The following is a 25,785-nucleotide window of genomic DNA, read 5'->3' as shown; positions in this document are numbered from 1 at the left end:
ACGGGTAGACGTAGTGCTTAGAGATATGGTTTAGTGATGGTTTTTGTCAGAGTTAGGCTGACGGCTGGACTAGATGATCTGAAAGGCCCCTTCCAATCTAGGTGTTTCTATGATTCTACGACTGATATAAACTCACAAGGAGATAAGCCTCAGTAGCAAAAGCGGTAATCATGACAAAGCGTAGAGGACAGGAGGATTTCCACACGGGGGCACAAATTGAAATGGCAGGCCAAGTCTGCTGGGCATCCTTCTGTGCACTTACAGGAGTCTCGCACTGATGTCAAAGATGCAGAAAAGAGATGGAAAAAATACTACAGATGCAAATTAAATTGTGATTTTGTTCAGTTGACTGCAAGAGTACATCACAGGAGTGGGATTATGACAGAAGACTAGAAGTTGCTCGGAAAGGAAAGGAAAAGAAAAAAAGTGCATTTACATTTAAAGCCCAGAATTAATGACTTTCGATTTTTCATCATTGGAAAAGAAATGCATCTTGTCAAAGTAAGGCACAGGGCAGATGGCCAAACCAGGGAACCCGGGGGAACGAGGCTTTCTTTGAAAATATCACAGCCTTTGAAGGCCTGAGGATGTGATGGGCAATGCAAAAAGGGAGCAGGGAAGGAAAAACATAGGCGAGCTGCCCGACCTCTTGGCATTGGTGAAGGTTTTACGGTATAGGGCGCAGGAAGGGCACCTGATGTTCCCAGAAGGAATTTCGGGAAGGGGAGCGACCAAAATCTGTCAGAAGATGGACACTGAACTCCAGTAAAGCCAACCTGAAGACTGGCTGATATTAGAGGAGTCAGCACAAACTCTCCCCAAAGCAGCAGGAGACACAGGAAGGTGTCAGGAGAAGACAGCAAAAACATGAGTTCTTCATAATCCTAGAACCGAGTAAGGAATTGTACAAAAAGCAGAACTGAGATCAGAGTTTACTAATAATTAAAGAAGCGCAGGCATATACAGGCAATGCACAGAATGACCAAGACAGTCGCACCACATTAGCAGCTGATATACTTGCTATTACTTTTTCTAATACCGTAGGAAGGAGATTGTTTGCTTCTTCGTGAAGGTCTTGATCTGTCTTTGTTCATTCCCTTCCTCCCCCCCCCCCCCCCCCCAACTAATTTATTTTGCTTAGTCTAGCAAAGAGGACACATTATAAACATCACAACTATACTTCACAAAATTGGGGGGGGGGAAAAGGCCAATCGTTTCTCAGGTCCGACAGCAACAGAACCAAGAAAACCTCACCATATTAGGCTGAATCTGCAGAGAGAAACATTTGCATTAGACATTTTTAAATCTCTCCAATGACAGGAATATATTCAACTCCTTATAATGTTTAAGAAGGTTGTTAACTCTCAAGGATCTTTTTGTTTTAAAAAACAGGTTATACATCTGTGCGTGTTGGTGGTGCCTTTTGAAGCAGACAGGAACTATACAACCTCATGAGATACCTTACAGAGAAGGCAGGATACAAAGACATCAGGAAATCATTGAAATTCCTCCAAAGATGCCCCATCTGGGGATAGCTTTCTATTTCTGTTCATCCACTGCTTTGCCTGAACATTACTCTTAACACAAAGATTTACCTCTGTATGTAAGGCAGCGTAAATGTAATTTAACAAATACAGTACAATAAATAGCAGTGTCTTTAAAACAGAGTTTTTCCCCAGTCATCTCCTCAAGTACGACAAATGCTGATGGATACCTTAGAGATTCTTGCTTTCAGCTGCTGATGTTCTCAGCGCCCTTGGGACAGGCTCCGTACTCAGCATCTTGCTAATGAAAAAGTCATAGAACCAGAGAGGAAAGTAGCAGAAGACGCAGAGGGGCAGGTAAGCCCCTTTGCCAGGGGTGTACAAGCCGTGTGGTCTCTTGGCCAGCAAGGCGTGCAGGATAGCGTTCAGCACGGGGGACAGGTCGGCATCGCAGTACGCGGGCATGTGCAGGAGGTAGCTCTTCAGCCCCAGGACGTAGTCCTCACCATAGTCTTGCCTTGTGTCTTCTGGAAGGTTCTCCATCAGTTCCTTTTCTTTCTTATCCCACAGGTCAGATGTGCCTTGTATACCTGCAGTAGCAACATCACAGGATAGCAAGTGGGTTTGGGGCTGAATTAAAAAAAAAATCATTTGTAAGTATTAGTAAGTTGCTCCCCACCCCCACGCTGATTCACAGTTGTTCTAAACTGGGTCAGTGAAGAACCGACAAAACAGCTGGTACACTGCGAGTGCTTCTACCTGGAAGAGAAGGGAAGGCATGAACACAGACTACGTGTAAAGCAGGTGTTTATGCACTGTTAGGTTACCAGCTCTACCTAAAAAGGCGCTCCACAGCCAAGTCATCATCTATTTTATTTATTTTCCCCGCCTCGCCATTCTGTCCTTATTCATTTTGTGAGCGTTTCTAATCAGTATTTATTAACAGATATGAGTGACTGAGGAAAGACAGGCAAACTAAGACAAACAGGATTCACTTGGACTGGCCAAGTGCTAAGCTCCCCTTTCACAAGTGACATTGGTATTTCAATAACTAGTTTCATGAAGGATAAGGCTTGTATTAGGCCAGGGTTTAATAAATAAATAAATAAATACAATCTCCACACACGCTCCCCCCCCGCATCATGTAGGATTGAAAGCAGTGGCTTTTCCAATGCATTTATTGCCTAACTATCGTGAATTAAGCATTGCAAATAAAGAAAAATCTTGACGTAAATATTAAGTCTCAAATACCAGGAGCTGTTGCGATGCATGAAGTTTTCACCCAGGAGCCTGACTAGAGCTAAGCAGTGCCCTGAAGATAAAACCTCGGGTGGGTACCACTGACCTTGCCGGTGCTGTCAGAGCCCAGAGCCCCACAGGGCCCCCTCCCCTCATCATTCAAGGCAGCGGGTTTGATGAAAAAGACCATTTTGCTTTTCGCCAACGCAAAAATTGCCCCCGTGAAGTTGCCAGGACTTGCCGAGTAGGCAGCAGTGGGACTTGAAGTTGTCCCCAGGTAGCTCCCAGGCACGTCCACAGAGCAGGGACCTGCGTGACACCCACCCTGCTCCCAGCAGCAAGGGTCCCTGCAGCAGGAGATGAGCCTAACCTGGATGGGCTCTGCAGAAAGTGCTCAGAGCAGTGGAAGGAGGAGAAAGAAGATTTAGGACAGAAAGCAGCAGGCGCGCAGAGGCAAGCAGCGGAGAGATCAGAGACTATACAGGGTAATACTGACAGCAATTAAGCAGGATGACAGGTATTGCTGCAGACACTTTGATGCAAGACTGAGCAGCTCAATAAAGAGAGCTCGGATATCGAAAAAGGTAGGACTGACAGCGAGTCCTGAATCTCTCGCACAGGACAAGCAAGCTGTAACACTCAAATCACCCCACTGGGATGCTCGGTTTGTTAACTTCAACAAAGGCAGAGCAAAGGGAAGGCACCAATTGCCTGAACACTGCCCTATCTCAATGCAACGAGAAAGCTCTGCCCAGGAGAAACGCTACACTCACAAGACGGAGGCAGACACCATGCAGAACTGCAGGGAACATCTCTCCCCAAGAATGCGGATCTTAATTTCCAGAACCAACTTGAAGAATGGGAAAAAAGTCCGACTGCTGAGAATCACTCAGGGCTCCGTTTGAGGATGCTGGACTACAGGGAGAGAGGCGAGGCAGAAAGAACTACCCAAAATGTCAAATACCAACCTGTTCGGAAGCCTGATGGATGAATTGCAGCAACTTTAATTCCCCATTTGGAAAGCTCTTGCCTCATTACTCCCGAAAACATGGACAGAGCTGCTTTTGATGCACCGTATGCAGCATACCTCGGTAGTGGAATGCCTCCTGCAGGAGCAATATAAACATGATAAAGTTCAACAGCGGCTCTTTCCAGCCTTTATTTTCGAGATTTAGAAGGAAGATTATAGTGCAACCAAAATTACGCGGCTCTCACTGAGGTTAAAGACAAGTCAGTGAGGGAATCATTTCTTTCTGGAGGTTAAAAAAAAGTGAAAGTTGTAAATTAGCAGTTGCTTATAGCAGTTACGCTCAGTAACACCTGATAAGACACCTCGTATGGCAGAAAAATAAACTGTGTTGCATTTAAGGATAAAACTGCTGCAAATTATGACTATTGGTTTCAGAAACACAGATAATGTTTCAGTCCATATAAATAATGAAGCAATAAGTTAATGCCGCTGTTCTTGTGACTGTACACGAATTTCAAGCTCCTACTATAAAGCACAGTTACAACAGGGTAAGTAATCTCAATTCTAGTTTTATAAAGCCAACTTATCTTACAGTTCCTTCCAGCTAGTTTCAGAAAGACCAGAGACAACAGAGCAAGAGTGGGGGAAATCTCTGTGGACAACCCAAAGCTGGAATCATGCTGCCCAGGCGACAGGACTCTCTAAGACCCATCATGGAAGCAGATCTCCTGCCTACAGTTAGATCTCATCTTCTCCAACCCCAGCAGCGTTTGTTCAGATGGAAAAAGATAGAAAACAGCCAGTATTTTAGGTGAATTTAAAATAAATCCGTATGTTTACAAAATAAAAGCTTCCAGAAAGTAACATCTTCCAAATACAGATATTTCCTCTGTTCCAAAAAACTGACAGTCACTTCTTCAGAAAAATCCAAAGACACTTTGATTTGAGCATCTTCCCTTCTTCAGCCCCACCACTTTCTCCACAAGGCTGGTGTTATCACCGCACAGAGTATCACTGCCAGATTTAGGGGTCATCACGGCCACCACGGCCTCTGTTGGCACAGCGGGGAGGAGGGAACAGAATGGGCAACGCTTCTCCCTGAGGCATACCGCTCCTCCTGCCTGCATGGGCGGTTGGGCACATCCTCCAGCACAGCCTGCCTTCCAAACAGTACACATTCATCTCCACGTATTTGAATTTTTTAAAATAAAATACTTCAACACAGGGGAATATTCAGGTAAGTCACTGGTGCCGTTTATTAGGTTTTGTACCACAGCCACCAAGGTATCACAGGAGCTTCTTACACAGAGTCACTCCTTTGAAGAGCTCGGGCCAATTATATGTTAATTATTCTTCTGTATGTATCTGAATAAGTTTGAGTTTCAATTGGTTTGAGCCAATTGAACCGCACACTCTTTCCCTCTGAGGTCAGGCTAACCGAGTCCAGTTAAATTAGCTCTACACAGACAGGAATAGATTCAGCACAACTAGACCTCGCTAACCTTTCTGCTAATGTTTTACCAAAGGACCCTCAGACCCTGCGTTAAGAGGAAGCTATTTACCCAAACCAGCTCGTGTGCAAGAACATCTGTGCAATCAGCTATGGTTTAAGCAGGCTCATCATCAGCTCCTGTAAGGGCAAATTATTCAGCACACGGAAGCTCTCCATTTATCCCTGCAAGGCAGCTGGGGGATTCACGGCAAGAATTAAGACATCTGCCCCAAAACACCAAATGCGTAAGCTTCACTTGGGTGCTCAGAGAAACAGAGGTCTGTCCTCTGTCTCTGCGCTTGCAAGGGCTGGTGGGCAGAGCAGCACCAGAAAGGTCCTTCTGATAATTCAGTCCTGATTTCTTTAAGTGTCAGCAACGAACCATAAACACAGACAGGCAGATACAAAACATACTTAAGATTATAAAAAGGAAACAGGAGACGGTAGCGTCAAAGGCAGGCTGAGGCCACATCCCCAACATAAGCCATGAAAACAAGGTAATGCTTGCACAAGCCACCTCAGCAATACAGCAGGATTCGAGTGCACAGAAATAAGAGTCCAAAAAGACAAGACAATGGAAAGTTTGTGAAGCAGAGGATATGGTAAATCCTTAAGAGGTCTTAAACCAAAATACTTTCCAGCATCATGACATCCTGCTTCTAGCAGGTCTCATTTTCAAAGGAGCATTCTTGCTCCTCAGCTGTTGGCTACCAGAGACCGTATTACTTCAGTTCCTACATCTTAGCATTTCAGCTGCCGTCCTAGAATAGAAGGTCATGTTATAAAGGCATATATATAGTGAGCACAGGATCCAATTTATGGGACAAAACCAGAAAGCATATTATATGCTGTTAATAATTTTTAAAAAAATACCACTTTGCTAATAAATTAGGTTAAAGTATTTTTAGGAAGATATCCAAAATATTTTTAGAGAAATATAAACGCACAGTCTCTTCAGGTCCCAGATTATTAGCAGCCCATGCTCTATGACTGTGCACTCTGGAAAGAGCCATAGGACACAGCAAAAAAATAAAACTGCCTTCTGCTCTTGAAGAACTGAACGTTTCTCTTCAGCAGGTGTTTTAGCATTGTGCTTTCTCACTTTAACTACAGTACTTGAGCCCTACAAGAGCGTAGAGGTGGAGCTGCCCACCTGAAATATCCAACTTTTATTATAGACTGTTACAAATGGAGAATGTCATGAACATACACTTCAATTTTAACCTACAATATTAAAAAACAGTCAAAAACTTTAGCTGTAGCCAGCCCAAATGGAAGAGAGCCTGTCTCTGAAAAGGCAGACAGCTTTTGGGCATCTCTGCAATGTGGTTCAATGACATGCAAACCAAGACGGCCACAGACTTCTGCTTGAACACATTACAGAAACACCTGTGATTTACCATCTACCTTTCCGGAAGCTCACAGAGCTATCACTCATAGCATCTATAATACAAGATCTGAATTTTACTGTCGTTTATATAATAGCATATTTTTAGCATTATTAAAATCTTCTGCTTTAAGGGCTGATTTCTGGGAATAGTCTCCCAAATAAAAGAAAAACCTGCAGTTATTACCTAGATACCAATTCTCTAGGTGTATTGACAAGCAAGGCCAACTGACACCTTCCTCAGCATTTTTGCCAAGGAAGTTAGTTGTTTTTTCTGTTCCGCCAGTTCAGCTCACCTGCCATGCTGGACATGTTAACCAGCCTCCCCTGGGATTTCCGAAGTAATGGTAAGAAGGTCTTGGATACCTCTACAGCCCCAAAGAAATTCACCTCCATGCATTGCCTGTACGTGCTCATGGGGAGCAGCTCGCCATCAGCAGGGAAGCCCAGGATGCCCGCGTTGTTCACGACTCCCCAGAGCCCTGGGAAAAGGAGAGAGCACAGGGCTGCTATACACCAGGAAGTCAACTCCATAAAGATTAAACTGATGAGCTGAATGGTGCCTCCAGATCAAAGCAGAGCTCATCTGCAGATACAGATACACGGTACCCCCTCCTTGAAGAGTCATCACCATTTTTCATGTCCCAGACAGCAGGACTCCTCAATATAAATACCCTGACTGCCCAGAGACTGCAGCAGGAAAACGACCTGAACACATAGGCCATGATGCAGCCAACAGGTAAGAGATGCACCTTGTATGCAGCTACATTAGTACACCATTATAATGTCAAAAAAGCCATACCTGTATTTTGCACCTTCTCTGAGACTTTTAGATAGGCTTTCTTGACTTGGGTGGCATTGGTTATATCCAGCTGCAGGAGAAAGAGTCTCCGAGAACAGGTCCGTCTCAGTTCCTCAGCTCCAGGTCCGTCCTTATTCAAAACCCCAGCAAACACAACAAAACCTAAACTGTCCAGGTATTTAGCCAGTGCATGTCCAATCCCAGTGTCACTTCCTGAAAGCATCAAAAAGACACTTGAAAAGTAGGTCTGTCCTAAACCATCATCTAAAAAAAATAAAATAAAATAAATTGGAAATACATGCAAATGTAACCCAAAAGATGATGAAATAAAGTCCCTGAAATACACGTGACCACAGGAAGAAAGGTTCAGCTCTGAAGGTTTGAGGAGCTGGACCTTTGCACGTTCCAGAGAGATTGATAGACCTCTTGGCTCAGAGACGATGGCACCAGCTCATGTTCTACCACCGACAGACTTACTTCATACATACAGAAGAAATAAAATCCCAGATTGGGTTTATATAAATATTCAGGCTGAAACCTGGTAACAAAAGTATCCAGGGGAAAAAAACACCCAAGAAAAAACACAAAAATATTTTAAATCTCAGATGGACAAAGCAATTACAGGGCATCGGAATTCAAAGAAATTGTTGGGTTATATTTCTTAATTCAAAGAAGTAGCATCATTTTATTCAAGTATCTACCATCCAGATCCTTCTAATAAATACTTTTTTGTCACAAGCTGCCACCAAGCCAAAGCTGAGCAACTGTTTCTTTACCTGCAAAGGAGTTCAATGTTTTCAAAGCCTAAGAAAGCTTCAGAATAGCATTTTTAGGCTAAGACAAATAGTACCAGCTGCTTTTTTTTTTTTATGCAAACTTGCATCAGAATTTCTCTTACCCTCTCTATTCTTCCCTAAACTTATTCCCCAACTTTGTCCATATAAAACAACAAACTACCAAATGCAGGAAGCACTATTAGAGCAAATACACAACAATGATCTTTGCAATCGTGGTTGTGCAATTCCTCCCACCAGGTAACAATGATGAATATTTGACAAATAATGCCATTGATTCTCAAGTCTCTCCCTTTGACACAGTATTTTGCAGCCGCTACCTTAAGATACTTTTAAGTGTTCTCTCTCCTGGTGTCTTTTTTAATTCTGTTTTCCATTCCTCTCATCTACAGAGAAACAGCACTGCACCCTCCGGTCCAACCGCAGCAAAGAAAGCTCCTGGATGCTGATGTGCACCAAGATCCGTGGAGCTATCCCAGCCTTGGCCATCTCCTGCAACAGCCATTTATTACATAAATGCTCAACTTCCAAACCCGTCTGCATGACTGGAAACCTAAACGAGGGACAACAGGCTGGGACTCTGCCAGCTTTTTTTTACTATTTCCTCATTTGTGAAAGAGTTGCGATATTCCCTACTTAACCCTACCAGGGTTAATTTATGATTTTTGGCACACTGAGGTGGATATTAGCATCGCCATTCACAGGTCTGCTCCTGCACTCAAAATCCACAGACAACAGAATTTGACTGCTGAAGAAATTCATCTTAATCATGCTAGATCTTCATTTCTCAAGTCTGTCTTTTAACTGGGGCTTTAGTCCTGAAAGGTAAAAAAATTACTTTCAGATGACTTGGAAGAAACACATACTAAACACCTGGATCAATCAGTGTAAGGTGTTGAAAAGAATTACTCATGCTCTACTTAATTCTTTTTAAAAAAATACACAATTTTGGCATTTTTGAAGCCTGCAGTTTGTTGAAGGTGCACCAGAACACCACATATATCACACCTAGCTTCTCACAGCCCTGACCTGAAAGAGAAGAACAAACGTGCATTCTTGGAATTCCCTAGAGAGACATGAAGAAGCCTGCAAATATCCCAAAGACACGACAGATTTCTGAGTTTGGGGGTGGGATGTCTTTCCTTCTTTTTCTTTTAGTGAAAAATCCTGTTTCTAGATGAAATCCTTCCCTTTCCATCCTTCCCAGCAACTACACAGCCACAGAGCTACATATTACTTAAGTTTTACACCGCACCTTAAACTTGGGAAGGAGCAGAGTGCTCAACAACTAGAGACGGGTGTAGCAACCCTGAGAAGAAATAAAAAGCTGTGGTTGTCTGTGCCTGACATTGGGTTTGTCCCCAGCTTTTATCAAAACAAGGCTGATTTGAGTTTCAGATCGGTTACTGAAGTCCAGAGAAACGTTACCCTTCAACTCATAAAATTCAAACAGTAGTTAGGTCTCTATGGGGAAGAATTAGAGAATTGCTACCCCCCAACCCCCCCTTGCTTCTATGTCAAAAATAACAATTTGTGAATTATTAGAAGATTTATTGTAAGAAATGCAGTCACTACTGACAGCAACTGAATCATCACTGAGAATTTATCATCAGCTCACACTGAGCATCAGAAACACTAAGTCACACCTCAAGAACGAAAAGACCAAGTTAACTGGAGAAATTCATCCCACTGCACAGAGAATAACCACGGCAAGAATTTTATAATTCCTGCTATTCCATATCTTCACAGTGATTTAATTCTTAGGGAAGCTGTCTATTAGGTCCACCAAACTACACTGAAGTGTTTGCACTAAAGTGTTTCTGTTCAAGGATACTGAAGCGCCCACTCCCAGCAACAGGATCAATAGAAATGTTTCACCAGTGACATTAAGACTGCTCACATGCCCACAGTTACTCATGTGAAAAAGCATTTTGACAACTGGGCACAGCTTCTCCCTTATCATGGTACTCTCCTGAACTGCTGGATTAAATAAATAACGCACAGCAGCACCCGTACAAGGGACACCCAAAGAGGACCAGAACAATATTTGACAAAATCCAAGAAGAGAAGCACAGAGACAACTCCAGCCGCTTGCCAAAGCCACCTCACAAGTGTTAAGTGGCAGCTGCCCAGAGCACAGCAGCATTCCACAACCCTGAGGGGCTGAAAATGGTAGGGAAAGAAAAAAGAAAAAAAAAAAAAAAAATCACCATTTCCCATTAACTGCCTGCCTCAGGTCTTGTCTAAACTGGACACCTAAATTGATTTAAATGCGCCTTGCACCTGCACACACATGCAGACACACACCCCACTGTTGGTATGGGGAAGAGCACTACAATCAGAGCAATTTAACCAAGAAATGTGTTGACTAAAACCTTTGTTTCAGTTGATGGATGGTTTGATTGATTGCATACCAGTCTGGATTCAAATGAAGACCAAGAAGAGCCTTCTCAGACGCGTCGTCTGTCAGAGGTGTCCAAACTTGCGTTTCTTCAGGACAGTTGCAGCACATTCTCTTGCTGGAATATACCCAAATGTTCTTCACTCCTCTATATTGCTCTAATTCAAATTCTCTAGAGCAGGTAAGCTCTGAGAGTGCTCTTTCCTGAAAAACTGCAGTCTTAAAAAAGGCAAGAAGATGCCCAAGTGCAAGCGAAAGCCCCACACCTGCAGGGGTGGGAAAAGGAGTGCTCCCTGTTCCCCCCTGCCCAATGCCCATCTTCATCTGATGCACCTGCAGGGAGAACCCCAGCTGGCAGATAAACCACAAGTGGAGAACATGCTGCTCGTCTTGTCCTCTCTTAACTTTTGCATTTAATCCCTGTATTAATGCTTGCGAGGCAAATCTAAATTATTTCCAGGTGTCCTTATAAAACAAAATGAAATTCTGCAAGAAACAGCTATATAAACCAAAGCAACTTAATTCAGGCTTTCCAGAGAAAATAAAACAAAAAAGAGCAAGTTAACAGTGCAAGAAGCAGTTGGCAGCCACCGCGGTTGGAAGGTTTGATTAACACAAATAAACAACATTTAAAGTTCTAGAAGAAACAGGAGAAAAGCCATAAAACTACAAAAATGCCATCCCTGCAAACTAAAAGTGGGGTTTGAGTAGATCAGAGTGTTAATAGAGACTGAATTCATTAGCTCTGAACTTTCACTGCTAGTGAAGGAAATTACTCCCAAATGGTTTCATACATCGTTTCAAAGAAATGGCACCAAACCAGTGTCTTGAAATATATGCACGATGTACACACTATGCACGGCATAAATGCGCACGCCAAAAGATAACCGTACATCCGTAATCAGCGCAACAAATTCAAGTAAACAAAAGTAACGTATGAACGTAGAGCTCTCAGGGCTCCCAGAATTTAACGTCTCTCCTAAAAAATTAGACCATCGTAAGTATTCTTATGCCTTTTGCACCAGTTAATTTCACAAGCATGTCTAAAAAGCTACTTGTAAAGATTAAATGAAACACTAAAAAATAATAGCACCTATTAAGATGCTTTTCTACTTAATTTCAGAACACTTATTTACCTGGTAAAAACATCTCTGGCAAAGCAAGTAAAATGAGAAAACAAAAAAAATTAAAAGGAAACCTTACAAGCATGCATTTCGTAGATACCTAACCTGAGGACACAAAGTTTTCAAGCCCACTTGTAAGAAAAGCCAGTTTTTGCTTCCCAGAGCGCGTTTACGGCACCTTACCTGTGATGAGCACAGCTTTGTCGCCCACGGGCAGCAGCATCCTGCCGCCCAGGTACGCGGAGAAGACCAGGCTCACGGCGCAGAACACCACCAGCCCCCCGCCAGCCCCCAGCGCGGCCACGCACAGCAGCCCCAGCGAGGCGGGCAGGAGGCTCTGGACCAGCGCCTTTGCTTTCTCTGCCGGGCTCTTCTTGGCCATGCAGAGGACGGTCATCCCAAAAAGCACGGTGACACCCACGCAGAGCCATCCAAGGGGACTGCCAGCAAGAGCATCCATCAGCAGGGATGAGAAGCAGGCACACACAGCCCACCACCGGCTGGGTAAAAGCAGGTGTTGCTAAATGCAGCACATGTTATATAGGAGCAGGGGGTGGGGCAGAGAAAGGGGACTCTGTTTAAAGGTTTGACATAATCTCACTTACCTTTGGCATCAGCAAGAAGCAGAAGCCTTCCTTTTCTTACCTCTTATTCCTCCTGCCTGACAGCTCCACCTTCTGAACAATATGCTGGCTGGATAATGATTGACAGCACTGGGAATGGACATGATGTAGCAGGCGTTGGCTTCAGGAAAAAAATTAACTGCTATATGTTTTATATGTTTAAAGTACATTTTCCTAGACAGTGAAGAAAGAACAGTTTCCTTTATGGGAAATAGTTGGAATTTCCTGCCAAAAAACTTAGGGTGTAGTTTCAGTGGAACTGATCTGCGATAGGCAGTGGCAAAAATGAGTCAGGACAGGGTTATTTACTCTCTGCAGCACAAACTGTGTGGTTAGCGTTGGGCTTTATCACGCATGGACCACCCTCCTCTACCAACAAAAAGCCCCAAAATTACCCTCCCTCCTTTAGTGTACCTTTGGCTATTTACCTACTCCACATTCAGCAAATACCTACTGTTAATGGATATCCAAGGAGGGCTGGGAAGGGGTGATCGCTGGTTTGCCATTAAGGGCACTTTGTTAAGTGAACACATGTAACACACCTGAGCTGAGTCTTCAGTTGACCTCCAGTGACAACATTCACTTTAGTTTTGACAGGAATCACTGGTTCAATCCCCACAGCAAGTTGGGGGCAAAAAAAAATGCAATCAATTAAATATATTTGAGAGCCTTAACACTTACTGTGGTGTACTCTGAAAGTTACTTAAACAATAATAAGATTTTAAAATCCATCTGGCTAAAAGGACTGAAATACAACTTAGGCAAATTTAACCCAGTTTAAAAAAAATCCCTGCTAACTGGTTTGAGAGACGAGCCTAAGTTATCACACAGCCAGCTAACATGATGTAGCTGGTTTTCCGAAAGAAAATGCAGTGCTGACCTATTTTATTTCAGACAGACACCGGAAGATCGAAGTGCAGGGTGCAAACATAGCATGAGACACGCACACATTTCCATGCCATTATTCCTTTGGGGTTTTATGGGATGACAAACAGGTTGGATATAAATTTTTACAGCCAGCGAAAATGTTTACATACCTCTATATGTAGTTTACATTAGAGATGAGGTCACTTTCTTAAAGGAACATTACCCTCGAGGGCTGCTTGTCGCTCACTGCTGTTGCGAGCACTCATTCACCCATCCTCCCACTAGTGCACAAAGTGTAAACTATTCCCACTTCTTTTTGCCATTTGCTGCCTCTGCTTTTATCAGCACGGTGGTCTTGAGGTCAATTGTTGCCTGCCTTTTGGTAAGGTGTCTTCTTAAAGATGTCTTTGGAGACTTTTGCTCTCTCTCCCTGATTGGTCTTTATCGCACAAATTAGATGATCACAACTGTCCTGGCATTTAAAGCATCAGCTTTCACGGTTGGTGATATAGTGAGCTGGAGTTTTTGCCTAGCAGGAAGAGGGGCAGAAGTGACCATCTCCAGCCCAATGTCCGCCCTGGCTCCCCTCAGCCTGAGGGGAAGGGACCGAGGTGGGAGAGGGGCCAAGCCATGATGGTCACCATGCCTGGTCCCTGCAAAGCAGTCTCCATTTGAGCCTTCACACGTGCTAGGTCCCCCAGTGAAATGCCTATGTGCCTGTGCACACCCCGTCCCTCACACATTGAACTGGAGGATAGGGACACTGGGGACAACATGCACGCGTTGTACACACGCCTGCCGCTGTGTGCTGGCACAACACACACCTGCACCCAACTAAAGCAATGGCAAAAGAAGATGCCTTTCATGGAGAACGATCCTTCTGTGGTAGTCTGCAACGTGAATGGCCATTCTCTACAGTATCTTTTGAGTCCAAATCCAGCTTGTTTTTCTCCAAACTGTACAGTCACAGCACCTGTCATCCTGTGTAGTATCACTGCAGAAGACTTTCCCCAGGACACAGCAAGGACACCTCTCCAACAAGTGGGTTCCTTACCATCGGCATCCACTCGTTGACTCCATGTTCTCATTCTTTGGGCACAATCACTTCTTCCCAGATTTTAGTTTACCTCCTTCCCATTTCTTTAAGCCTTTCTCTTGTCACACTTTTATGGCTCTATATTTTTCAGCATGATGGCTGCAGCCTGTGCTTTCAATTTCTGTTCTGAACACGAAAAAGGGCAAAATGTTCACGTTCCCCTGTTCCTTTGAAATGTAGTGAAGCTGAGCTTGTCCAGGACCTCTTCGAAATGCACCGCCAAGCACTTTTTATGTTCTACCTTGGTAAGGAGCACTCTTCTGTCTTTGCTTTTCATGGCTCCATTTCTGGTTCAGAAGTTTTCCTGCTGTTTAGTTTTTTAAAGCCTCTGTGACTTTCTAGCATAGTTGAAGCTTCCAGTTTAACCATGAGACCTTCAGCATGTCTCTGCTACCTCTCCCTGCATCGTTTTTCACTTCTTTGGCTATGTTTCTCATGTACTTTCTTTGCATTTTCCAGTAATTTAGTAGACAACATTTTTCCTTTCAGCACTTTCCCTTTGTCCAGAGGTACCACGTGCCACATCCAATAGTTGCTTTCTGATGATATTTCTTCTGTCCCAGCTGCAACGTGAATTACATTGTCTAGAAGCATGAACCATTTTTCTACATGTCCAATCTCTATCTCAGCTTCCTCTGCTAGTCACAGATCAGTTTTTCAGTTCAGGCTAGAATTTCTCAGAGAACTCTTCTGTTTTCCATTTTGCTCTATTTTATTTGCACAGGTTTTTTCAGCTGTGCAATGCAACGACTGTCACCCCTGAGAGCCCCTGCTCCATGTGCTTCGTGTGCTTCTGTGGCTTGGGTAGGGGATCTGCATTTCAAGTTCTGTAGGGAGGTTCTTGGCTACAAGGCTTCTCTTGGAAAACAATTTCAGCAGAAAATAGGTTGGACTCTGTTTCACCAAGTAAGTCATTAACCAAGATGGAAAAATTATTCTCATGAGCAAATACATATATGAGCAGAAAAAATATGAAATTATTTACTTTGACTGACTACAGCTTCTGAGAGAGTACATAAACACCTTCATACATTTAGATTTTGGTGGACTTAATGGCTACACAAGCACTTGTCAGGCTGTTAGTCCTGGATGCAGAAACTGTTGAACTTGCATACACAAAACTGATTGGGGCAAATAGATTTTGCTCTTAGAAATACTACGCAACTCCTATACCAAGGCTGAGATAATCTCTGCCTGCAGCCAGTTATCTATTCATGCGCTCAACTTGATGCACACGAATTGTCCCAATAAAGACAACAAAACTATTCTTCTGCCTCAAGCTAGGAATGTAGACAAGTAGCTTTGTGAATTAAGATCTCTGAACTCACAAGCATGTACTGAATAAGGACAAAGAAAGATTATACACAGCTGAAAATAAGGCTGTGTAACCTCTCCTCTGTCTTCAAACTATTTCTTTTAATAGACCCTACCCTTAGGGAAAATAATTCCTATCAAGTAAAGTATGTATCCATCAAAGAAAAGCAAGAAATATATTTTACCTCTAAGTTACTGGAGATTTTGTTTTTAGAAATACAGTAATTGTAAAGATTGTAAAGTCAGAAATAAACAGTAATCCTGAAGATCACTCGTCAGTGAAGAAACAGCTGTAGCGCACCATTTCTCAATATCCAATTCTAACAAAAGCTAATAATAATAACTTCCTCAGCTAAATCTCCTGTTACTTTCTCAAGTGTAAGAACCTCAGAGTGAGAAACTTCTGTACTGATGGCCAGACTAGACCTGTAAATCCTTTTGGCAGGTGCCCACGCAACACACACCTTAGTATTATACGATCTTCAAAAGAAATAATTGCAGCCTATATTTCCCATGTGAATCCAAAGCCTGCAGCAGCCCTATCTTTGCTTTGAAGCAGTAGATCTCATAATAACATGCCATATGAAATGAAGCCATGAGCTCTATGTTCTGCCTTGGTATTTACATGAACTTTAATCACCCTTTGTAAATTTTCTGCAATAGACAAAACATCTTAAATCAGAGAAATCATTAAGATTATGAGCACTCCTCTGTATTTGCAAGGGAGGTTTTCTCTAACTCTCCAGACATCTATGGATCTCTAGGCTTTCAAGAATAGCTAAAAGTGGATTGCACTCTCCAAAATACGTCATTTTTATCAACGCAATTGTCATTACTTTCCAAAAACAGAACAGAATCAAAAACCCTAAAGGCAATTAGATACTCTTTAGGAAGTTAGACAGGAATCATCTCTAGGTTATCCTCATGAGAAATGACACTTGCCTGCCTTTCTTCTGTCATCCGATAACATGAAACGGCTTTCACAGAACCATCAGTGTTAGAGAAGAAAAATGACCAGTTTATCTTAGTCCACTTCTCCGACAGCAACCAACTCTTCCTTATAATTTCCTTTGGTGCATTCAGAGTAAAATTCCAGCCCTGCCTAGGACGGAGCACAGCATAGTGGTGCCTCAAGATATGTGAAATAAAGATGTAAACTATACTCTGGACTGGAAGATTAGTTTAGTTTTCAAACTAGATTTTTATTATATCTCTCTATTCCCTTCCCTTTCCTACAGCTTTGCCTCTCTGAAGTTAATGGTAGCATTTACATACCCAGAACATGAAAGATTTCCGCATTTTCCTCAGTCTGCTTGTTTCTTTGCAGATGCTTCCTGAAATGCAACTGCAACTTTCCCTGCCTTACTTCTAGGTGGTTTCTCCTAACCACAAGTCATACAGACCATATCTACATCAGAAACAAATAATCTTTTTCATCTTTCTTCTGTAATTTTTCCTCCTGCATGTCTCCAAACCATGGCAGATTGGGAGAAACATCTGTTTTACATCCAACCTTTTCCACATACGTTAACAGCAGATCACAAAAACATTTTCAAATCTTTAGGTATTATCCATGCAAAAGTCACATAATTTTTACCGTAGTTAAATTAATAAATAGCAATGTGAATACAGAGGCACCCAGAAAATTAGGCATACATGGCAATCAGAAGTCTGATTAAGGCATGGGTGGACAAACTGAGCAGCTAAGACAGGTAACAGTAGTGATGGAGATGCCAACTTCAGCAACCCCAGCTCACCAGTGACTCCGGGTACACGTGGTAGATTATTAGTTCCCATTGAAATCTGGGCTCTATAGTATCCTTAAAAAATTTAACCAAATAGTGCTAACTTGCAGTTAGCATAAACACATACCTTTAATCAGACCTTTAGGAACAATCTAGACATGGACTGATATTGTCCAAAGCAAGATTTTGACAAAACCAATCCTCAACTCCAAGTCTGGCTGCACTTCTCTCTTTTGGCCCCAGAAAACAGTCCCTTCAAAGTGGGGGGATTTACTACATCACCAACATGACTTGTCATTCATGGTACATAGTGACAACACTAAAAATAAATCACATAAAGCTTGGAGCCCCAGAACACGTCTCTGAGCTCTAAGCATGGATTCTGCAAAGCAGATGAAAGAAAATGAGTGGTAGCATCTCCTCATCGTCACTTGGGTTATTAACTATGCACATCTGCGACATGCCTCCCCTTCCATCTGCAAACTCTTAAAAACATCTCTGCCTCTCGTAAACAGAATTCGCTTATTTTTAGATTTTCCTCACAGTTACAGCAGCTAGTCTTTGAAATAAAAGCCAAAGCAAAATGAGATGAAAAATGAGCGATGATTCAAAAAGCATTAAGTGATCAACCATGACAAAGCGTCACCTGCCCTAAACGCATTCTGTTTTCTGTCACTTGAAGGACAAGCCCCTCGCTTCCAAATGGTGAAGCCATGTATTTTTCCTGTTGAGGAATCGTGATCTCACTCTGTGTGTAATCAATGACTTACATTATTATTTTGATGGAATGTGTGTTTGCTACATACTGAATGTCACCGATTTCTCCTTTAATGCTGCTGATCCGAAGGACATTCCCGGTGCTTTTCAGCGATGTTTGTACTGCTTGTAAACTGCGGCAATCGTGTTCAAATGTTGTCAGCGAGACCAGCTCCCTGTCAGGAATGACTTCATGATAGACGATCCTCCCCTGGAGCAGGGGGACAAACCAGATGACCTCTCAAGGTCCCTTTCAGGATCTGTGGGGGGTTTTGATGGTTCTATGACAGGTAGCACTTCAGTTAAATGGTATTTTTTCTTTAGGCAATCCACCAACTATGGAAAAATCTGTATACTCAGTGTCATTTTTTGTTGTTTTGTTTCCCTTTATTGCATTGTCCATCTTAGACATTTTATATCACGCAGTAAACTTAACCCCTGACTCAAAAGTTGTTTAGATGTAAGCATATCTAATGCCATTAAAATCACTATGACTATCCTCACATAAACCTAGACAGATGATTTAATAGGTTGCTGAATGATGGTCCCAATACCCATTAGGTCTAAATGCTCCCTGAGAGCCCAAACCCACAGACACTTACATACATTCTTAAAAATAAACACAGATATTCATACGGAAGATTCATACCCATGTATTTAAACATGTACACACCTGCATAGCTAGACACTGTCTTAAAGGCCTCCTCCACCTGGATTTGAGACATGCTGATTGATTCATGCAAATGAACCTACATCATAAAACTATTTATTCTCCTCTTCAGGTGACGAAACTAGCAAGTGCAACTTCAATGAACTTCTCCAAGTTTTAAAGTCAGTATTAAAATATTGTCAAGCCCCAGGTGGAGGGCATACCCGAACAGACACAGGTTCTATGGCGGTAAGTCTGCACAGGCACTTCACACTAACCATCCCTTGCAGGGAATTCCTTCCTGAGCTCCACATAGTTTGTAACTTGTTTTATTAATACTGTAAACTATCACTCAACTTTTAGTTTTCATTTCGAGACTGCTTTTTAACAACATATACGACAGCCTCAGGGCAAACCTCTCTCTTGGATGCACGCAAACTTTGCTAGAATCACTAAGGGCTATGCAGGCATAGCTTCAAAGGCAGATTTGGGACCTATAACTTTAATTCATCCACCAAATGGATCTCCAAAAGCCATTAAGGAAAAATAACTAGTAACCATCTGTCTTTATTCATCAGGCTGAAAGCAGTTAATCAAACCTAGTGGACATTTTTACTTTCTTCTTTCTCTCTCAACAGCTTTGAACACAGATGCAGCCTTTCCATAATTAAGCTGAGCATAGTAGCTCCTAGACAGATTAATTCTGGGGAGCTTGTCAAAAATGTCAGATGGCATACAGGTTCTGTGTCTTGTCCCTGGGATTTCTAGGATTTTTATATTTATTTTTATATATATATATATGGGCAGATTCAGGACACAATTATGAAAATTAACAGCTATTTATAGTCCACACTCAACCCATCACAATGAGAGCAGCATTAGGAGAACCGCTATGATAAAGGTATATTTTTTCTCTCTCTGCTAGGGATGCAAGTCAGGGCATCACCTCCGCAGCGAACAAATGTCTCTGGGAACTGAACTGAGCTATGGGATGCAAATGGCCACCACAAGGCAACTACTTTTACTCACTGCTGAACCACATTTTTGTTAGTTACTGAAGGGGAAACATTTTTTGTAAACTCCTTGACAGTGTTCTGAATCAACCTAAAGATGTTCCAACTTACAGGAGTTATACTCTAACAAGCTGGAATATAATTAGATAGTTCATGCCTAACAACTATTCCAGACACGTGTTTTCAGGGAAGTTCTCAGATATACGACATCGTTTCTATTAACTTTAAAAGGGTATGCACAAGTATCCAAGGTGGCTTTATATCTCGATTACTATTAATAATGAGCTCATATGTGTTTTCAATTTCCCTTTTCTGAGTTCTAACATTTTAAAGCAGAGAGCATCTCCAATTCTTAAGGATTTTATGTTACTTGTTAAATATTCTGGTTTTTCAATTTAACTCTACGATCAAATTTATGGACTGAAACTAGGATTTAAAAGTACCAGCCTAGGAGCAATTTTTGCTTCCTTTAAACTGGGTTTTTATTTTATTTTTAAATAAAATAAAACCTCATGTCAAATATATCTTTGTGTTATTAAAATTAGAATTTCAATGTCATATAAAAGTTTAAAAGTTCTTACCTTTATAACTGGTTACAGAGAAGAGTTGATTACTATTACTTTCGATTAAAGAATGCAGTTTAAAAATGAGTTGTGCAAAAGGAGAGACTGTCCCAGAGAAAACTATTCAACGTCTCTAGAAAAGAGACAGGCGGTGGGGTTTCAAAATAGTCCTGAAAACCGGACCGCAGGCAGTGCTGAGAGAAATTAGCAGGTACTGGCAAAACTTCACCAGTCGAGTTCAAATGAAATTTTAAAAATTACAGGGGTCTAAAATATGGAATCTTTTTGTGTACTTGGGAGTATAATTTTGCCTCCGTGTGTTTCATTGCTGATAACCGGTTCATCTATCAGTCCGCTCTCCCCGCAGATATATTCAAAATGGCAAATGGAAATGAGGCACCCAACTACACTTGGAAAAATGTGCAAGATTTAAGTATCTTTAGTACCTCTAGATATCGGACTCTACAGGAGAAAACAGAGAGGAAAGAGGTATTTCAAAGAAAAACTATGTTGGCATGATCTCTCTTTAAACGGCGCTCTTTCCCCTCAGGAATATTCAAGCACTTAGCTATCACAAATACTCTAACAGGCAAGACAATTACTGTTCCCACAGCACACATGAATGAACTGAAGCAAAGAGAGGTCATCTTCTAATTAGTCAAAAAATCATAGATGAAAACTCCCGTATCGTGGCAGGGTCAGTCCTGGACCCTGCTGCTTGAATATGCTGTTGATAGCAATCAACTTGACAGGAAGTCCTCTTTGAGTACCAGTAACCTAAAGACCATCAAATAATGTTTTATAGACATCATAACGGAGTTAAAAGGTCAGCAGAGAATCACGCTGTAAATGCTTATACAGAATTTCTCTGGAGATTGAGAGAAACGGGAGAAAAAGCAGGAAGATCCATCCCTAGCTGAAAAAATTAGAAGGGGGCAGTGGAGACTGGAACTGCGGGCTCATCAGGAGAGGGTGTTAGCACCGCTCTGCTGAATCAGAGATAAGTGTAGAAGATAAAGACTAAATTTCAGTATTGCTAAACCCAAGCGTAATTAGTTAAAATAAATAAATTAAATTTAAAAAATGGCAGGAGTCTAAAAATTCTAAATGTGAGGCTCTTCCTACGTACTCTTTTGGTTTTGAAGGCACAGTGTGTTCGGACTTGAACCAACTTGCCAGCAGAACAAGTCTCAAATCCCAGATCTTCACTCAGGCACAAACTGTACCTACATTGCAGCAGAGCCACGCTCAGCTAGAACTTGTGGAAAAAGTCCCAGCTAAGCCAGGTGAGGTTCTTTACAGGATGCTGTTTTGCAGAACTGCTACAGGTTCAGTCCTGAGCGCTGCCTCAATTTCACAATTCTGGCAGGAACTGTTTGCACCCCGCTCTTATCTTTTCTATTCATCTTTCATACATCTTCATTGAATCCAGCTAGAAGAACCTGAGTGGGACTCTTGCCGCCCACTGTCTCCCTTTTGAGAAAGGCTGCTCCATGCAAAACCCTTTGGATTTAACTAACAGAGGTGAGAGAGGAGGTACCTCACAGAATCGAAAAAGCACAAAGCTGAGCCTCAGCTCAGACGGATGAGTATCTTTAAGGGCTAAGAATCACAGAATCATTGAGGTTGGAAAGGCCCTTAAGATCATAGGATACATGACAGAAATTAGTAATAGTGGAATCTTTAAAAATGGAACTTTAGACTCTGTGAAACTCTATGAGCATGTTAAACAGCTACTGCAACCTCATGAGGCTAAACCACAGCCCAGCATTGTTCGGTAACACACCTGCACAAATGGGGATACATTCTACAAGTTATCCATTAAAATGAAGGTTCAAGTTTACAGAAATGCAAGCCAGAATACTAAGAGGAAAATACAATGACTTTTAATGAAAAGGTGAGAAATGGCAACAATTATTTTCATCCATTCTTTTGAATGCCACTATGTACTTGTGCGTTGTCTTGTTATAACAAGTCTCTTTCTAATTTCTAAAGTCTCTAAAATGCCAGAGAACACATAAAGCTTTTATAAAATCAGTACTTATAATAAAGGAACATGAAGACTTAGATGAGTAATATTAAAGGTTTCCATTTGCTACCTCACCTGCAAGAGTAGAGTTCAACTACTAAAAGAGTCAAAAATGAACAGCTCCATCACCCAGAGACTTCAGAAAATGCAACTGAAATACGACAGTCATAACTCAAAGGCTGCAAATGCAGCCACAGAGCACATGCACCAGGGGAAAAAATTACTCCGACAACCTTTCTTACAGCACGGTTGTGCAGCACTCCAGCATGATGCACTAAACAAGCTATAGCCACTATGTGGAAAGTGTATTCTGTAGTATTTACATACATATGATTAGTTTAGCCTTAATTTTTGTACTAAACACTCCTCTTCTAATTCCGTAAAAGGAGAAAGTAAATTAAAAGTTAACAACACACAGCACCTTCACCCCAAGGTATCAGGCCATGATATTAACTTCAGCTATTATGGCCAGAAGCACCCAGCGGCCAACTTGTTAAATTTAATAACTCAAATAATCTAATAATTCTAATTTTAAGAACTCTCAATTATGGAACACATTAATGATGTAACATTGCACCAAGATTACCTATAAAAACTGGATTCAGTGGCAGCAGATGTTAACTGAGACCCCTTCTTAAAGTATAATCTACAGGAATTGGAGGCTTGCCTCCTTATTCAGTCCTGGTTGGACTGCTCCTTTTCTTACCAGAGATAATAAGGGGAATCTACCTAAATGGGAGGAATGTCTGTAGCCAGACTTTGAAACTCTCTTCAAGTTAACAAACTTCAGGACACGATGCGAAGTCCATCACTGACAAAAAGCTTACTGAAAAGGCAAAAACAGTGTGACCCCTCTGCAAACAAGACACAAGGAGGGTTTGGCTGCATAATATATTCTCATTAACACTTACAAACTGTGAGTCTTTTTTGTTTTTTAATTACAATTACAGAAGGCATTTTCTTCATAAACAGATAAAACATCATGGGAGGTGGGATGATTCTGCCTGATAAGCTAATGATGTGCATGTTGCTCAAGTGTGATTAACTGCCTGCTTTAGTGAATGCCTGTTCCTAGCAGAGATTACCTGTATTTATGACGGTAGGGAAAGGAGCCAGGACCAAAACTGCATGAGAAACACAAATAGTGAAGTTTGTTTGGCTGTACTATTGACAATATGGCACTTGAGAGATTCTCACTGGCCACTCAAACAGCTTTCCCAGGCTTTCCCAGATGATTTTTCGAAAGGGCAAAGGAGCTCAGGCAATGTCAGTGGCAGACTGGGGATTATGCCTTCCCTTGGAAAGTGCTAAAATGATAACTGCTAAAATAGGCATTCTTATGATAATAATTATACATTGTTAAAGCTGAATATCTAAATTGATTAAGCAAGTAATTTGTCTCTATATCATTTTATTCAGCTAGTGCATAAAGAACTCCCTAGGTAACTTTTTTTTTAACTTGAAGATTACATATTAGACTTGAGAAACTTTCATTATACAAGAAATGTGGTTCCTAGAACATGTCGTTCTTCTAAGTCATTTAGAAGAACATTTCAGTTTATACAGCCCGTCAATAATGCGCTTGATGCTTGATTCTTCCCCGTTCCTAGGATGAACAAAGAATTAAACTGATGTACGTCCTGGAATTAATCCAGCATTTTCAACTGGCACAAATTCTGTTTCAATGGACTGGATACTCTTTGAAAGACAACGAAGCAGCACTTTAAATGTAAAGCTCAGTCAGAATTCTTTCGCTGCAAGAATCAAACAAAAAATCATATATTTGAATCCCCTGGTTATCCAGATCTTGCTTCTCCCTCAAAAGTAGTAAAAATTCAAAATTAGTTATAACCAGATGCTGCACCCACAACTTCTGTGGAGTGACAACTAAGAGCAAGAATGCCTTGCAGTAAATTAAGTTACAGCACGCTCACACTCCCAGTTGAATAGCTTCCACTTTGAACATGTTCTTCGTGTTACCATTCCAGGGCAAAACATGTCCAAATAAGGCTTTTGAACAGAAGATAAATGCATGTTGTATTTATCTCATCTTTGCAACTTCAGTAGCTTTGCCCCATTGTAGAGTTAGGGGATTTATTTTGTTTTGACCAAGTACCTTCAACCTTCAAAATTTTTGGTTCTGAACAAATCCATTTCAAAGGAAAACTCAGTTTTGTGCCAGAACCACTTGATTTGAAATAGCTCAGAATTAAGTCACACATTGGGCCACAATAAAATGCTTCTGAATTCTGAGTTCTGCAATCATTAGTTTCGTGGAACAGAATAAATAGTATCATAGAGACGTAGGAATGCTGTGCTATTGTAAATACCAAAATGCCATTAAGTAAGCCTTATAAAGGTTATCTAATTTAAACACAGCTGAAGCAAGAAAGCGATTGCATCCTTTTTTTGAAGTTGTTTTCCTCTGCTTATATGTTCAAACTCTTACTTAATCCTTCCTCTGCAAAATTATGCAATTTTTGCCATGTTTTCAAGGTAATTACAGAACTAAAATGGGTAGTACCATTCTTAAGCCAGTGTCTGTTCTGCTTGCTTACTGTTCTAAGTGCCTGAAAATGGGAGACCACTGCCAAGGCCTTGAACATAATATCATGAATATGAAAGCACCAGAGGTAAGTTGGATAACATTTCCTCAGCAAATATATTTCCTTTCTCCCTCAGCAAATACAGCTTCCACTGAGAATCCCACAGAAATGCTACAATGAATTCTGGCTTTGGTGTTCTTGCTGACACATCTCTTCTCTTCCTCACCATCAGCACCTGCAGACTTCTTATTCACAGACAGAAAATTAACACCGTACAAAATACAGATTAAAGAACACATTTTGCCTCGAGTTTGTTCAACATATGGTATAGCACATGGTTTGCTGCCTGTGAAGCTGAAGGATCCTTTAGATCCTTCCAAAAGATCAAAGTAGTACATCTCCAACCATCAACTGGATGTTCAATTATTAGTGTCAATGATTCATAAGAGACCAACCTCATCTTGGTTTTGCTAGCTAAGAGGGTGAGATTTCTGTAAACCTATGGATAGCTGAATTAAATGCTAAACTACTACAATAGGGATCTATTCCTTGTTATCAGTGTGGTAAATATGGGCAGCTGGACGCACATCAATCACACTTGAAATTGAATCAGACAATTACTGAAACATAAGTATATAATTACCCTCTGAAATAGTTGCCTATTTAAACTTATGAGAAGGCTCGCTTTAAGTAACTGAATCAAAGACATTCAGCATTGCATTCCAAAACCTGTTCTCCCTCACTTTGAGAGCATGAACATCTGTGAAAGTCTTTTCAATAATATTTTGCTAGTCTTTTCATAAGATGTTTCTTAAGGTAATAACTTGTAAAGCATATAATCCTTTCAGGTACAAAGAGGCCCAATCCTTTAGCCCCTGCAGTCCTGTGTAC

The 25,785-nt window shown here is 41.4% G+C and overlaps 1 protein-coding gene across 1 annotated transcript; it reads right to left on the bottom strand.

Annotated features, from left to right (window-relative positions):
- Positions 1–1,202: 1,202 nt before the first annotated feature.
- HSD17B2 (hydroxysteroid 17-beta dehydrogenase 2) lies at positions 1,203–13,562 on the bottom strand. Its single transcript, XM_063332660.1, has 7 exons — positions 13,354–13,562; positions 12,339–12,437; positions 11,877–12,193; positions 7,375–7,587; positions 6,869–7,054; positions 3,692–3,829; positions 1,203–2,074 (listed from the first exon to the last, which is right to left on the bottom strand). The coding sequence occupies exons 3-7, from the start codon at positions 12,151–12,153 to the stop codon at positions 1,716–1,718; spliced, it is 1,173 nt and encodes a 390-aa protein (XP_063188730.1). The 5' UTR covers positions 12,154–12,193; positions 12,339–12,437; positions 13,354–13,562; the 3' UTR covers positions 1,203–1,715.
- Between the last annotated feature and the right edge of the window lie 12,223 nt (positions 13,563–25,785).

The sequence above is a fragment of the Chroicocephalus ridibundus genome, chromosome 4, assembly GCF_963924245.1.
Source record: "Chroicocephalus ridibundus chromosome 4, bChrRid1.1, whole genome shotgun sequence".
In the NCBI taxonomy this organism is placed as follows: Eukaryota; Metazoa; Chordata; class Aves; order Charadriiformes; family Laridae; genus Chroicocephalus; species Chroicocephalus ridibundus.
The sequence above is the reverse complement of the archived record's forward strand: the minus strand, read 5'-3'. Positions and strand labels throughout refer to the sequence as shown.

Coding starts and splice junctions, on each gene's coding strand:
- HSD17B2 (XM_063332660.1), bottom strand. CDS start 12,153: ATGGATGCTCTTGCTGGCAGTCCCCTTGGATGGCTCTGCGTGGGTGTC. Junction 3,830..6,868: donor TAACATGTCCAGCATGGCAG/GTGAGCTGAACT, acceptor TTGCTCCTGCAG/GAGGCATTCCACTACCGAGG. Junction 2,075..3,691: donor TCCATCAGGCTTCCGAACAG/GTTGGTATTTGA, acceptor TTGCTACTGCAG/GTATACAAGGCACATCTGAC.